Here is a 16,652-nt window from a genome sequence, read left to right on the forward strand (position 1 = left end):
CAACTCAATTGAGAGCAAGAGAGAAAAACGTTTAATCAGCAGTGCCAACATTTCAGTGGAAATTTATATCAAAACATATGGCAGTGCTGTTAAAAAAACAAATATTTTCAAACATGTAGACGTTTTTTAACGAAATTATAATAAAATGAAAGAAAATTTTAAAAATAAAATGGAAAAAAATAATTTTTCACAAGTTCATTGACATTATTGTTTATTAAATAATAAATTGAATTTGGTTTGCACAACGTAAAATTTTTTGTCAGAAAATGAAAACAAATAATTGATATTTTGTGCCGCTAACTCTTTCTTTTGGTTTTCACGCCGGCGAAAAAGTATGCCGCTGACTCTAGACTCTCTGGTTGTGTTTAGACTCTAACTCTTTCGTTTGGTTTTCACGCCGTTATGACGCTGACTCGTGACTCTCTGGTTGTGTTTAGACTCTAACTCTTTCGTTTGGTTTTCACGCCGTTCAAAAATTATGACGCTGACTCGTGACTCTCTGGTTGCGTTTAGATGAAAGTTGAAAGCAAAAAGCAAACGAGACGAGGACCAACCGTGGCGAATGAGAATCAAAACAAACGAAAGTTGATCAGGTGTTTGTAGTTCCGGAACGAACTAGTTCATTGAATGACACTTCGTTTGGACTAATCGATTAATCGACTTTTTGTATTGAAAAATCTAAAGGGCTAAACAGAATGTTCGCGTTGAGCGTTTTTTGTTATCGCGTTAAATCACGCAAAAAGTTAAAATATATTTAACTCCAAAGCGCAGCGCACATCAACTTCGAGCGTTTGTGTTATCGTTTCCTTGTGGTTGTTGTATTTTCGATAACACTTAACGCAACGGATGGCTTAACGCGAGCGTTCTGCTTAGCCCTTAAAAGTCGAAGTCGACTTTTGATCTATGAGAAAATCGTAAAGTCGACTTTTCAAACTTTTTTCAAAGATCGACTTTAGATTTTCTTCATAAATACTTGGTTTTTTATCACAAAGCTTAAATTGGCCAAAAATTGCACTTTCCGGAACTATACATTTTCTGTTCACAATAATTCATATAAAAAATCAGTCAAAGTCGAAAATTGATTTTGAACAGTTTTGACAAATTCGAAAGATCGAAAAGTTGACTTTTTAGTCAAAGGTAAAAATCGAAAAGTCTAAAAATCGACTTTTTGGTTTAATTAATTTACTTTTTCCGACTGTAGTATGAACACATATCTATTTACTTTTAATTCATGTTTTCCATTTTTTCTGAAAATATTGTTGTTTTCATACATTTTTATATTTTCTAAATTCAAATATCATATATAAAAATTTTGAGAATTTTTTTGTTTGCGATTCCCTAAATTTGTTTCTTGTTTTGTACGTTAATTAGAACCAAGGGGAAAGAAATTCATATTGCATTATTTAGATAACAACATTTACATACTGCTGCATATATAAAAACTAAACAAGTTTTTATTTTTCATTCATCATTTTCCGTTTTGCTAAAATAGTTTGAAAATTTTATAAATATTTTCAACCTGCCAAAATTAATTTATTTTCGATAAATGCTCTCAATTGTTAGGGATGGGAGAAAATTCTTGATTATTCAGGGAGTGATTCGAATTGAACAATGTACAAAAGTCGGTGTTCGCTCAGAAAATTTTGTATGGGGAACTAAGTAATTACTTCATAATTAAGGGTCGAACGATGAATGAGAGAGCGAACAACGCTCGTCTGTACATGGCATAAAAGTCGACTTTTGCGCTCGACTACGTATCCCCAAGGTCCAAGGTGTATTTAATAAGGTGTATGCATTAGATACAACAACAAATATTTTACAAAAACAACATTGTTGTTATAGAAATTAAATTGTCATGCTGACAATAAGTTTTTGACAAAAATAAACAAAAACAATTATTAATTTATTTTTGTCAAGAACTATTCTTTGAGGAATAATTAATGAATTTGTGTATTCATGGGTCAAGGTGTCACTTACACATTATTAAATACACCTTGCGTATCCCTATCCTCAAACATGCATTCACAATAAAATGATATCTATATTTTTCATGAAAGTTATATTCAATAAGGTAGATGCGTCATATCAATTTTTATTTATTTATTTGACATAAATCGAAAGGAATATTTAAATAATAAAACAAGTGATCTGCCCCAGAATCCACAATTTTTTACTGCGATAACAATTTTCCTTCATGGGGCTTCACTAAAGCCGTGATAATATGGGGAGTCACTAAAGCCATGATAATATGGTTTATAACTTTTTCGTGTTGTTTGTAAAGCCAATTGTCACATACACTTTACGACGTTTTATTTCCTATAAAATTAAATAATGACCCATAACAAAAAAAAAATACTTTTATAGGAACACAACATTTTTGACATTTTTGTAATTTCCCAAACGTTGAAACATGGCATATTTATACAATGTATGGTCTGTTCCCGTACTGCAAGAATCCACTAATTTTTACTGAGAATTTTCCTTTATGATATCGAAGAAAATAGTAAAATCGGGTAGATTGTTGCCATATGTTGTCATATGTTTGCAAATTTTTCATAAATTTACTATTGACAACATTCACCTTTCAAAGTTTAAATGAAAGTACCTTCCTTTGAAATGTACACACATCATGTGTTCAATGACAAAAATATTTAATATTAATATTTTTAAGTTCCCGTTCTTATAAATATAAATATAAATATAAATATAAAGGCGGAAACACATAAGAGGATTCGATCAGTGCATGTTAAGTTGGCATTGTAGAGAGTCAAACTTGATTATACTTTTACATTAAAAGTCACACATTTTGTATATGACTTTGACAAACCATGTGTAGTGCTATATGAGTACACAAATAAATTTGCCTTCAAAAGTTGCTGCTATTTACTATTTATTGTCGCCTATGAATTGCAAAATATCATTGGAAAACATAATCGACATATATCTAGTTCTTGGTAAAGCACATTTACATAACATAGAAAAAAAATCAGGATTTAGGGTTGTTGCATCATTCAATTCCCAAAATCAGCACAATTTTATGTCATTTACCACACAAAAATAAATTGCGATTCCAGCATCATTTATTTTAAACAACGCCCTAAACACTCTCTCATGTGTTCCCCCCTAAGTTGTAACACTTATTTTCAATAAATTAAAAAATATATTTTTTTAATTTATTGAAAATATGCCAATCGACATACATAAAATTTTATAGAATTTATTTTTCATTTTATTAGTCCCACATAACTCAAATTCCTTTTAAATTGTGATTTGTTTTTTTGTGGGTGGACGTACTACTCCCGCGACATACGCTTATGGAAAAACTGCAATTATTATTGAAATTTTATTAAAATCAAAAACACTTTTAACGCTTTCATTGCGTACATTTACGTATTTGACAGAAAACGCCACTACCTACAGAGTTGCTTTTTTCACCTCAAGTTGTCCTACCTTGTTTCCTTGTACCATGTTTAAAAAGTTAATTTTACAAAGACCGTATGCATTTGAAAGCAACCTCACCAGGCAACTATGTGTTTACATTTGGAATGCACCGACCACGGAACTTCCCATGTAGTTAAATTGGGATCGGCTCTTTGTAACAGAGCTTAAAATGAATCAGACCATTTTTTTTTATTTTTATTAAAATATACAGCTCTAGCTTACTCAAAGGCCATTTTCCATGATATAATAATAGAAGGTAATCTCATTTGAGAAATTGATATCGACAACCCTTTTTAATTGTAGTTCATCTATCAATATATGTTCTGTTCCCGTACTGCAAGAATCTACTATTTTTTACTTAGATAGCACTTTTTTCCTTTATGATATCGAAAAAAATTGTAAAATCTCGTAGATTCTTGCAGTACGGGAACAGACTAAAAATCTGTAAAATAATTTCCCAAAAAAATTGTATGCATATCGATTGGCATATTTTTTAACATATTAGGATAAATTCTCCCAGTATGCAAGCATAAGCATCTATTGCCTCTTGGAACCAATTTTCAAAATTCTTAATGTTAAAATTTATAAATATATAAGCTCTATGTAGACTATTTTGCGGAATAACAAATTTTACCATATATATATATAATAATAGTAATTTTGTTGTACAAAAATCATATGATTTTGTGTTTGCAATTAAAATATTTTGAGGTCACATTTTAGCAAAGAAATATTTAACAGTTTTCGTCGAAGGTTTGCTCAATGTGACCTTTACTTACCCTGCGTTTGGAAGCAACAGGACAGTCGATGGCAATTGAGTTCATGCATTAATTGTCAAAAAATTAAAAAGTGTCTTTGTAACGTAGGCGTCCAGAAATAAATTAGAAATAATTATATTAAAATAAAATTATACATTTTTTCAATTTTTTTTAATGTGCAATACGTATCGGCCAAGTTTTTAAACTTAATTAAAGCGATGTACACTCTATCACTTTTGAATTAAAGATTGGCCCAATAAGGTGAGGAAATGTAAATTAAAATTCAGAATTGCAACATTCGTGAACTGATATTGAAAAAAAATTCATATATTCCTTAGATAATAATATAGTAAAAAATTCACATAAACAAAACACCAATTATAAGACGTTAAAGTAGAATGCATTTTCTGAACTTATTTAACTTATTTTACCCAAGACATAATTATACAAGGTAGACTCATGCAGTCATATGTTTCCAATTTTTTCATAAATTTGCCTTTGACAGTATTCAACTTTTAAAATTTAAATGAAAATATCTTCCATCGAAATGTACGCATATTATGTTTTCAGTGGTAATAATTGCAAAATAATTTATATTTATAAATATTTTGCTGGTTAAATATCTAACCAGCATTCTTTCACAGCATATTTAAGGAATTTACAAAAGAAAACATTATAAAGAGTCATACACCTTTGCCACAGGAATCTCATATACGTGCAAGCCGTCCGTGGTAAATTATTTATATTTTTGTCAGAAAATCAAGTTTTTGTTTACTTCGAGGCTGGATGGAAGCGTTATCCTGGAGAAAATTATATCCTTCTCTTTTTAATCAAAATGTGTTACTAAAACGACGTCTAATAATTCATTATGCATTTAAGAATCCATTTTGGTGGACACATCACAAAGTGAAAGCTTACATTCGTACGAGTATGTACACCATACCATGTGACTTCCCGCCAGAAATTCGGCTTCGATCTTACCACATGTTTATGATCATTTACAATTTATTTGTCCACTCCATATGCATTTATCAAATTCCACTAATTTCATTTGTAAGCGTTCGTTAAACGTAGCTTGGTTATTCGTTGAGTCCATCTTATTTAAGAAGTAAACTTTAAGTACCGTGAAATGGTACGTATTGTAACAGATAGCTAAAAAATTTCCTTAATTTTGTTGTTGGAATATCGATTTTTAGCTGGTTTCTTTCGAATTCGTCCTTTATCTCTTAAAGCAGAATTGGAATTGTCTTTGCTGATGGTTTTACACCACAAATGTTCCTTTTTTAGACCCTTAATGTAATTACCCACTCTGAATGATTTATTTATTTTCCAATTTTTGTATTAGAATGTCCATATTTCCTTGTAGAATTGATGATATTTATGATGACAATAGCTTAACCGAACCCATTTATGCAAAAAATATAAGTAATTTATTACTTTTTTCTTTTTTGATTTACTTTGATTTATTACAAATATTTTTGATCCATTATTAAGTCTAAGTTTGTTTATTACGCTATTTTTATTGCATTTCAGTTATTTCAAAGTGTATGTTTGTATTTGATATTCGATACCTTATATTCACCATTTTGTTTAAAAAAAATATATAAAAATGTGTTTTCATAGTAAAATCGCATATGCGCTCAAACGAATGTCCACTACTGTACATACAATTTTGTGGAATTTATTTTTCATTTTATTTGAAATTGATATATGAATTCCATATTAAAAAGGGTTGCAATTATCAATTTCTCAAATGAGACTACCTTCATAATTGTGCCATGAATTCTACCATTTTTACTTTGCCATGATTTTTTTTAATATTTCATAGCTCTTCTTGTGTAAATAAATGCTAAGCGAATACAAGCTCCAAATGAAAGCCATGGCAACTCTATGTGTGAACAGAGTTGTATTGGTGGGCATATGTTGGGAAGTGTTCAGAAAAGTTTCGTTAAAATAATTTCATGGTGTTGCCATACAGATAAAAAATTATATATGTAAAATGAAAAATATTTGTAAATACACAACTTTTATTTGAAGAAAACTTAAAGTTGACATTATATTCATGGCTGAAGCTTTTTAATATGATGTATTTTCGCTAAAACATGATATTTTTGATTTTTCAATAAATTCAATATGGCAACATCTTGTACAAAATTGTCGTGAACACTGCCAAAAATCTGTCAAAACTTAACGAAAAATTACTGTTCAGTTGTCATTTTTCGGCTTCCTTTCTTTTTTGATATCGCAATCAACGTGACTCGTTCTTTTTCCGCTTTGAACTTTGAAGATGGCGGTCGGTAAAAATAAGGGACTCTCCAAAGGAGGCAAAAAAGGTGGCAAGAAGAAGGTCGTAGATCCCTTCTCCCGCAAGGATTGGTACGATGTTAAAGCCCCCAACATGTTTGTTGTTCGCCAAGTTGGCAAAACCTTGGTCAACCGTACCCAGGGTCAGAGAATCGCCTCTGATTACTTGAAGGGCCGTGTCTTCGAAGTCGCTTTGGGCGATTTGCAAAAGGACAACGATTCCGAACGTTCTTTCCGTAAATTCCGTCTCATCGCCGAAGATGTGCAAGACCGTAACATCTTGTGCAACTTCCACGGTATGGATTTGACCACCGATAAATACAGGTACGAGCGTGCTGCCCAAGAATAAAATGTGTTCAATGTGTGGTGAAAAGAAAAACGTGTTCGCTCGCAATAGTGCTTGAATGTAGAAAACAACAAGACAGTGGACAACAAAACAAAAAAGTGCAATAATAGTGATGAACAAGAAATAACATTAAATAATTAATAATGAAAACTCAAGACTATAGTAATGGTCCATATATATAAAGAAACAACATGTGTTTGTTCATTTAGCATAATTGCTAATATACATGTGTGTGTGTGTGTTTGTGATGTTACACTATGCGGCGTTCACTTGATTTGTTTATGGTGTATACAATTGTTGTAATTTAATAAAAATGTGTTATTATTGTTGTTGTAGTTACTAATCTATTGCATTTTGTATTTAACCCCCATTCCAGATCCATGGTCAAGAAATGGCAAACCCTCATCGAAGGTATTGTTGAAGCCAAGACCACCGATGGCTACTTGCTCCGTGTCTTCTGCATCGGTTTCACCGCAAAGGATCAACAATCCCAACGCAAGACCTGCTATGCCCAACACTCTCAAGTCCGTAAGATTCGCGTCAAGATGCACGAAATCATCACCGAAGAAGTCACCAAGTCTGACTTGAAGCAGTTGGTTGGCAAATTGGCTTTGGACTCCATTGCCAAGGATATTGAGAAGAAGTGCCAACGTATCTATCCTTTGCACGATGTCTACATCCGCAAGGTTAAGGTATTGAAGAAGCCCCGTTTCGATTTGTCCAAATTGTTGGAATTGCACGGTGATGGTGGTAGCAAGAGTACCGAAGCCGTTGTCTCGGCTGAAGGTGCCGTCATCGACAGACCCGAAGGTTATGAACCTCCAGTACAAGAGTCTGTTTAAGAAGTTTATATTTTAAATGCATAATACCTGGAAGTAACATTCGTTGTAGAAAATGTTTTTTCTAATTTTGAAGAAAAGAATGAAAGACAAAACTTTTTGCAAAGTTTTGAGTTAAAAAAAACATGATTAAATTTTTGTTATTTCAGCAGCATATGGGGGAAATGGTATGGTCATAACCACTGCACTAAAATATTTGTTGTTGTTTTGTTTTGAGAGAGCATTGCTATAGATAAGAGAGGCAACATTAAGGGTGACACAACAAACGTACTCTGCGATGCAGTTGTCCGCCCATGTGTGTTGTTGTCATAGGTTGTTTGTTCGAAGGGAAGTCGTTCTGCTTTCTTGTTTTCTTTACAGACTTTCAGTTGGGCTAGACGCTTTGAAGAGAACACACGCATTCATCGGAGAAAAAAAAACATCTTGTTTCAACAAAAATGAGGTGAGTAAATTTATCTATAATATATTTTTTAATGTCTTTGAAATGATGTTTAATTATTTTTCGTCGCTGACACTTTTTTGAAATACTACAAAAAAGAAATGAATGACAATTATTTGCTGATAGTTTCAAGATGAAAATAAATTGTGTATTCTTTGTTGGAGTTATAGCTAATGTATACCTTCTTTTTGTTTTTCTTTGTAGATATCCAAACAATAGTTGGTTGCAATGTATGGGTGCACCACCTCCCTAAATATGATGTCAACATCCAAGGGGAATATTTTTCTTTGTGATAGGTAAGCATTTTTAATTTTTTGATAAATTCTAAAAATTTATAGTTTAAACATGATGTTGATTCTTTCGAATTATTTGCTACTCTTGATGCAGTATGATGAAAATTATATGCTGATAATTTTATTTTTTGAAATTTTTATACAATATTGTAAAATTACTTTCGATGCATTTCTAACGATTTTTTTTGTCTATTTCAGATACAAAAAAATATTGCCGACATGACGATTCGAGATATTCAATTTTTGAAGGTAAGTTTTTTTTTACAATGACAATTTAAGAGTTATTTATATTGTACATGATGTTCATTCGAATTATTTGCTACTCTTGAAGCAACTTGATGAAAACTAATTTAGCTGATGTACCCAATTATTAGTTACAAGTTTTAATTAAAACTATGGAAGAGTATTAACAATTCTTTTTTACTTTTTTTACAGATTATTGTACCAGATTAAAAATGTGATAACATGAACTTTTGATTGATTTAAAGGTATGTTGTTCAATACTATGAAATAGATATAAAATTAAAAAATATATATTTTCATAGTAGATTATAAATATGTTAGAAATTTGTTAAACTTTCACAAAAAAGACCTTTTTTTAATTTTATAGTTAGTCGAAGGCCTACCACACTAAAGTGATTTCATAAAACTTTGTGGTTTCAAATCGAGTTCCTCAATTGAAATTTTGTTTAAATTACCTAAATTCGTGTAATTTATTTAATTTGTTTCATGAAATCAATTTATGGTGCCTTTGGAAATATACTGATATATTAATTTTAAATTCAATATTTTCATAGACTATATTTTTTTTCTTCGGCTTGTATTAAATTTAAAATATGAAGAACTGAAAAAGTGTTAATGCAAATTAAATAGATTTTTATATGTAGAACTCATTCGCTATTATTATATAATTCCTTTAAAATAATATTGTTTTATGTATTTTTTTTTTATATTTTCAGATTTCTGGTGTATTTGATGAAACACAATTTTCCTCCATACACAACGTCTGAACAAAAGGTATGTGTATATGCATTGATTTTCTTTCCTTTGTATTGTTGTGGAGAGCAAAAAGATGGCGCAATCTAGTCATTATTGTTTTGTTTTTGTCAATAAAATTTCTATTTTTATATACATATGCTGCAAGCAAGCCGTGGCTATCGTGTTTGTGTTGAAATATTTGTTTATTTCATTTTCACTCTCTCATAATATGCGAAAGAGAGAGAGCAGCATCATAGTATTCCTACGGATTTCAAATATTCCTCTAATAACAATTTTGAAAGAAAAAAACTATTTTTGTCTCTTAAGTTTGGCAATATTTTCATCTGTCTAATGGTAAGAGAATTACCTATACATTTATATTCAAACAAGGAATAAAGCAACAACGGTTGCTGCACAATTGTAGTAATAAAGGATAAGGGATGCAGACAATTGCAACTCATCTATGCTTACTCGAATTTCCAGAACATATTTATTTCGCCATCTTTTTTCTCTACAACATTTTAACAATATCGATTTAAAATGATGTATTTTTTTGAAACTTGAAACCCATAATGTGAGCTATTTCAATCTAGATAGTAGAACTGATAAATAAATATAAGTTTAGTAAATATTTTTCTTTTTCGAATGAAAATTATAATATTTTTTTTATTCTTTCAGTTGTTTCATCTCCCAGTACAAACAGTTATATGGAATTAAAATAAAAGGTGAGCAGAGTAACTTATGAAAAAACAAAATATGAATAAGGATTACTAGACATATTTCAGTTCCTCCTATATCGTTTGTGAATGGTTTTTCGAAGCCGGTACAAATAAATATTTTATAATTGGAAGATTTTTAATATCCATACTCCAAAAAATTCTATTTACAGTGAACTCTCGATAATGTCGGGGTAGTTCATATTTTCGAATTCGAAAATACCCTAATACCCTGATTTTTTTCAATACTTTAATGTCAGTTTGAGTATCCAAATTATTGAGAGTTCACTCTATTTATTTTTATTGGTTCATTTTTTTAGAAATGTGTTGAAATTAACTGAAATTATGTTATTAGCAATCCTTGTCAAAAAAAAAACTAAACATTTTTATGATGAAAACTTTAACCCAGCTCGCTTTGAAAAGCCATGAAGAGAACTATCCCATTACCAACGCAAATTTAATTGCTGATTATTATTTCATAAATTAGAAGCAATAAAAAATAGTTATAAACACTTTTTAATTTTCATTTTTTTATATTTGATTGCAGATGTAAGACGGATCAAAAAAATACCTTATGTATTATTGCTCCAAGTTAAAACATCTACCATAGAATAAAAGGTAAGAATCGTAAGAAATTTCTATAAAAATACTATTTATTATTACTGAGGCGTATTTAATAAGGTGTGTGTAAAAATGTGAAACTTATATGCCTAGAATATATAAGATTTATTAATTTGAAAATATTAAAACAAGTCCAATATAAATGTAATCTGTAGGCACGGAAAAAATTCCGAAAATTTTAATGAAGTGTTAAATTCGAGATATTTTTCTTCATACACACTTATATAAATATACCTTAATTGTAATTTTTTTATGATGAAAACTTTAACCCAGCTCGCTTTGAATAGCCATGAAGAGAACTGTCCCATTACCAACGCAAAATAAATTGCTGATTTTTTAAATTCTTTTTTATATATCTCCTTCCGCACAACCCAAAACATTATTGTAATATATATTTATTTTTTTTATTTTGTAGATTTTGATTTAAAACAATGCAGTTTGTTTGCCACTATCTCTCAAGGATTCAAAGGTAAGCATATTAATGTACTATATATAAACTTATACAGAATATATATTTTATGATGAAAACTTTAACCCAGCTCGCTTTGATAAGCCATGAAGAGAACTCTCCCATTTCCAACGCAAAATTAATTGCTGATTATTAAATTTAATTTAAAAATGTGTTCAACAGCCGACAAGAGTTATATCTAATTTGTTTATTTCTGTTTCATTTTGCAGGTAATAAATGAAAAATCACTTACTTGGATGAAGAAATGACTAGTGACCATTGGACGGAGAATAAAGAAGAAGGTAATAAAAATTAAAATTTTTAATTTATATTTCAAAATTACTTCAATGATGAAAACACTAACCCAGCTCGCTTTGATAAGCCATGAAGAGAACTCTCCCATTTCCAACGCAAACTTAATTGCTGATTTTATAATTTAACATAATTGCGTATAAAAAATATATAAACAATATCTAATTGTATTTTTATTTGTTTCAGATTTCATATTTGCTGCGATTTCAATTGCATAATCCTGTTGTGGTGTCGTATCACCAAAAGGTAAATATAATAAAAACATGGCATTTTTGTGTACTATTGTATAGAGGAACTTTTCTTGTGATATTTATTTGAAAGAAATTTTCTTAAAATTTTACATGTACCTACTTTATAAGTATTAAATAGATTTGTTATATGATGAAAACACTAACCCAGCTCGCTTTGATAAGCCATGAAGAGAACTCTCCCATTACCAACGCAAAATTAATTGCTGATCAAATTTATTTACATTAAAATATTAAAACAATTCACAGAAAAAATAAGTTATTTATTTTAATTTTATTTTGTTTTAGATTATTTAAATTGATATTCTGGTGCAGAATTATCGAAAGAGGTATGTTTTATTAATATATACAATTTTAATATACTAATTCTCAAATACATTTGATTCGCGAAATTTGCCTTAAAATTAAACTGAGTTTATTTTCATTTCTATACTAGTGGTTAAGGAATAGAAATAGGATAATTGCTCAATTTAATTTTACGTGGAAAAATGTTCGAATTTGATTACCGTATCATGTTATTTCTATATGATGATTTTATTTCGGATTCCCCATCATTTGACTGTTAAATGACACAAAATCCACTCTGAACAACTAACAAAAGTCTATAGGAGAACATATAGAACTCTATAGTACAAGAAATTAATTTTTGTTCTCTTTTATTTGCAGAGATATGTTGTGCATAAATATCGCTGAAGAAGTGGCATTTTCACGATCACAATAGGTTCGTATAATAAATTGAAGTTAAATTTTCTAATTATAATCATTATGATGATATTATTTCGGATTCCCCATCATTTGACTGTTAAATGACACAAAATCCATACTGATTTATACACAATTTAAAATATATATTTAATATTTTCTTAAATAAAATATTAATAGCTCTTTTTTATTTACTTTCTAGAATTCCACGAACATTGGCCACCAGCAAATATGTGAAAATCCTCTTCAGTATTTCAAAACAGTTAGTATTTGGCAGAACACATATTTGTCATTTAAAAGGCTTTCGATGTTGTGAAAATTTACTAATGTACTAAATAGCCTAGCCACAAATTCACAATCATGACTTTTACACTTTGCAATATTTGTAAGTCCTTATCAATAATTGGTTAATATATCATTTAAAACTTGTGGACTAGTATGGAATGAAGCCTTCTAAAATAACCATGCGCTTCTCTCATAATAATTTTTGATTTCAATAAATGTTTTAACATGTTTTTAAAAGCACAAATACATTTTTTGTTTTCTTTTTATTTATTATCCGTTTATATTCCTACCCAGCATTGTAAAATATACACATAATGTGTTCAATATTTAAATTAACATTACCCTATAACAAGCCAGTGTTACAAATTGCTTGTGTGTTTATTAGCAGAATCATATTTGTCGATTTCATACAAATATTGATCGAAAAAAATTATTTTCTTCTCTAGATATATCTGTCTATACGCGCAGAACATATAATGGAATCTGCCTTGGTTTGTCTGCATTAAAAAAAGATAAGTTTAGCAACAAGGAAATGCAATCGATGGTTTCATGACAAGGACGGACACGAAATTCGTTTGAAAGTTACAATGAAATAATTTAAATATTTTAATTTTAGAGCAATTAGGATTTAAATATTTGTACTGCACGGCATTAAATATTGAGAGTGGAAAATATTTTTTTTAGAGATCGAATTTTATACCAAAAAAAAAAATAGGGAACAAATGCACTTTACGGACACCTCTCAGATAATTTTGAAATTTTTACCATAGGTAGCCCTTCTGATGCTGATTACAGCAACATAAATTTTTTCGGGGGGAAATCAGTACTTCCCGAGATATGGGGTTCCAAAGTTCAAAAAATACCCCCACTTTTTATTAAATATATTTAAGAATGCCACTCCGAAACGTTTAAATTTTTTACAGCACATAGTCCTTATGGAGCTGATTACAACCACATAATTTTTTTTTTTTTTTTTGGGGAGAACTTTGTACTTCCGGAAATATGGGGTATCAAAATTTAATAAAAACCTACATTTTATACCCTTACTTATTATCCGACAACAAATTGAGTTATGAGAACAAAATTTTCTTTAAATTTCATTTTTTTCTGAATATAGACGGCCTTCGGCCGGGGATTTAAGACTTTCTTCTATGGACAGGTGGAAATTTGGGCTACGCGAGCAGTATTCTCTTTTAATTTCAATTTTTTCTGAATAGACGGCCTTCGGCCGGGGATTTAAGACTTTCTCCTATGGACAGATGGAAAATTGGGCTACGCGAGCAAAATTCTCTTTTAATTTATTTTTTTTTTTTAAATAGCCGGCCTTCGGCCGAGATTTAAAATATTCTCCTACGGACAGGTGGAAAATTGGGCTACGCGAGCAGAATTCTCTTTTAATTTCAATTTTTTTATAAATAGCCGGCCTTCGGCCGGGGATTTAAGACTTTCTTCTATGGACAGGTGAAAAATTGGGCTACGCGAGCGGAATTCTCTTTTAATTTCAATTTCTTTTTTAAAAGTTATACGTGATTGAATAAAATTAAAATCATATTTAATAAGCTTCATTACTAAATCCCCGGCCCCAGCCTATTTTTTCCAAACCCCATTTCTCAAGAAGTATGGACTTCCTCCCATATAGTAACATATTTATGTAATCATGTAAATTATACAGGATCAGCAGAGATCCAGAACAATCCGAGTGTCCCTAAAGGAAAAAATCCTTAAATAAAAGAAATAACCATATAAGCTTATTTTTAAAATTTTGAACCCCATATTTTCGGAAGTACGAAGTTCCCCCAAAAAAATTATGTGGTTGTAATCAGCTCCAAAAGGACTATGTGCTGTAAAAAAATTAAACGTTTCGGAGTGGTATTCTTAAATATGTTTAATAAAAAGTGGGGTATTTTTTGAACTTTGGAACCCCATATCTCGGGAAGTACTGATTTCCCCCCGAAAAAACGCATGTTGTTGTAATCAGCATCAGAAGGGCTACCTATGATAAAAATTTCAAAATGATCTGAGAGGTGTCCGTAAAGTGCATTTAAGCCAAAAATAGCCTATGAAATTATCAGCCCAATCATGAATACCAAATCCGTAAGCAATTTTTTTCTTTTCATCATTTTCCTTTTATTATGAACAAAAAATCCGCAAGGGAAAATCAATCCTCAAAGAAAAAGTAGATATCATAAACACTGAAAAAAAACGAACGGGAGTTGGCAAAAAAAACTGATTTTTTTCGAAGAAATTTTTATAAAAACTTATAAAATCGACACGTTTTACTAGATTTGGTAGCAAAAGTCACTATTGGAAATCGATGAATATTTAACAATTGCTTAAAATTAATTTTTGGTTGCAATTCAGCCGCTCAGTATTTTTTTCGACCGATCAAGGCCATGATGATACCCATATTATACAAAATATGGGTATTATTTTAAACGTTATAAAAAAGTACGTCAAACGAAGGGAATTTTTATAACCTTTAAAATGATACCCATATTTGTAATAATGGGTTCCGTAGAACCGGGTACCAGTATTCGAACTTCCGGTTAATAATACCTACCTCGTGGAACAATTTCAAAAAAATATGGACGTTAATACTAAACTAGAGTTGTACCGTGATGCCTATTTCTGGATATTCGCTAGGGAGAGATCTCGCTTGTGAAAAAATTTTCACTTTCACATTATCGCCTTATTCTGAATGAATAGGGAAAACAAAAAATGGAACAATTTCAAAAAAATATGGACGTTTATACTAAACTAGAGTTGTACCGTGATGCCTATTTCTGGATATTCGCTAGGGAGAGATCTCGCTTGTGAAAAAATTTTCACTTTCACATTATCGCCTTATTCTGAATGAATAGGGAAATAAGGCTGATATATTTTGAGGTTTAGGTCGACGTTTATATGGGCGACACTTTAATATCGGGGGGATATTTATAGAGTTTTTTATCTATTTTTAAATGTTTATAGAAAAATACACATTGAAGCATTTAAACATAATGTTAAAAAAGTGAATTTTTAATAACAGTTCACAATAATTTTAATAAAGGCAATAGTTGTAAAAAATGAATATTGTTTTTTTTTTTCTGTGGAATTATACAGAAATTGAATTGTTCTTCTGATAACACCCATTATGTACATTTAAATAAATCACTATAAAAATCATCTCGATTTAGGAAAATATAACGTAATATTACGAATAACTTTCAAACGAAGTTGTTTGATATAAAACACAAACATAAAGTGACAATAGAATGATGACAAAACATTTATGATTATATATATCATGATATAACTTTGTTATAAAACCTGAAATTGTTCCTTTTAAATACATGGCTAATAAATCACTTATGGTTAGGGTTATATTTTGAACAGCATTAATTTTTGTTTGCATTTTTTTGTTTTTTATTTCTCTTCCCGTAAAGTAGGTATGGTGCAGAGGAATACGAAATGGAAGATCCCAAGGCAAAGGAGGATCATCAATACCAAGAGTTTTAATAACGAACATGTGAACACTTGATAACCGGAACGTTATTGGAATACCGATTCGATTACACGTCAACACGATTTTAGTTTATAAGAATTTCTTCTTACTAACAACTAGTTTTAAGGAAACGATTAATGCCAATGAAGGAGATGAGATATTTGAATTGTATACAACAATTTCTTACATGGAAACATGTATTATGTTCTTTCGAAGTATGTTCTCCTTTTTCTGCATGTCATATGACATACAAAATTTTAAATAATAATTTTCTCTACCTTCTCCTCTCAAGGTGTTTATTACATTTTTTTGGAAATTTTACTAACCCTTTTTATGAAACAAATTGTATTTAAATGTTTTTGCTATAATTGTAAATGCACGGTGTACAAACATATTTCTACATTACAAATTTCAAGACATCAATACGAATTGAAGGCT

The 16,652-nt window shown here is 30.1% G+C and overlaps 1 protein-coding gene across 1 annotated transcript; it reads left to right on the top strand.

Annotated features, from left to right (window-relative positions):
• The first annotated feature begins 6,421 nt into the window (after positions 1-6,421).
• LOC133335475 (small ribosomal subunit protein eS1) lies at positions 6,422-7,744 on the top strand. Its single transcript, XM_061543749.1, has 2 exons — positions 6,422-6,827; positions 7,226-7,744. Exons 1-2 carry the CDS (start codon positions 6,487-6,489, stop codon positions 7,689-7,691), a joined length of 807 nt encoding a protein of 268 aa, XP_061399733.1. The 5' UTR covers positions 6,422-6,486; the 3' UTR covers positions 7,692-7,744.
• The last annotated feature ends 8,908 nt before the right edge of the window (positions 7,745-16,652 follow it).

The sequence above is a fragment of the Musca vetustissima genome, unplaced genomic scaffold (assembly GCF_032173495.1).
Source record: "Musca vetustissima isolate MV318-11 ecotype Yass unplaced genomic scaffold, APGP_CSIRO_Mvet_v1 utg3459, whole genome shotgun sequence".
In the NCBI taxonomy this organism is placed as follows: domain Eukaryota; kingdom Metazoa; phylum Arthropoda; class Insecta; order Diptera; family Muscidae; genus Musca; species Musca vetustissima.

Bases quoted from the DNA above. Each gene is read 5' to 3' on its own strand.
- LOC133335475 (XM_061543749.1), top strand. From the start codon at position 6,487: ATGGCGGTCGGTAAAAATAAGGGACTCTCCAAAGGAGGCAAAAAAGGT. The intron at 6,828-7,225 runs GTACGAGCGTGC...CCCCCATTCCAG, and splicing joins TTGACCACCGATAAATACAG to ATCCATGGTCAAGAAATGGC.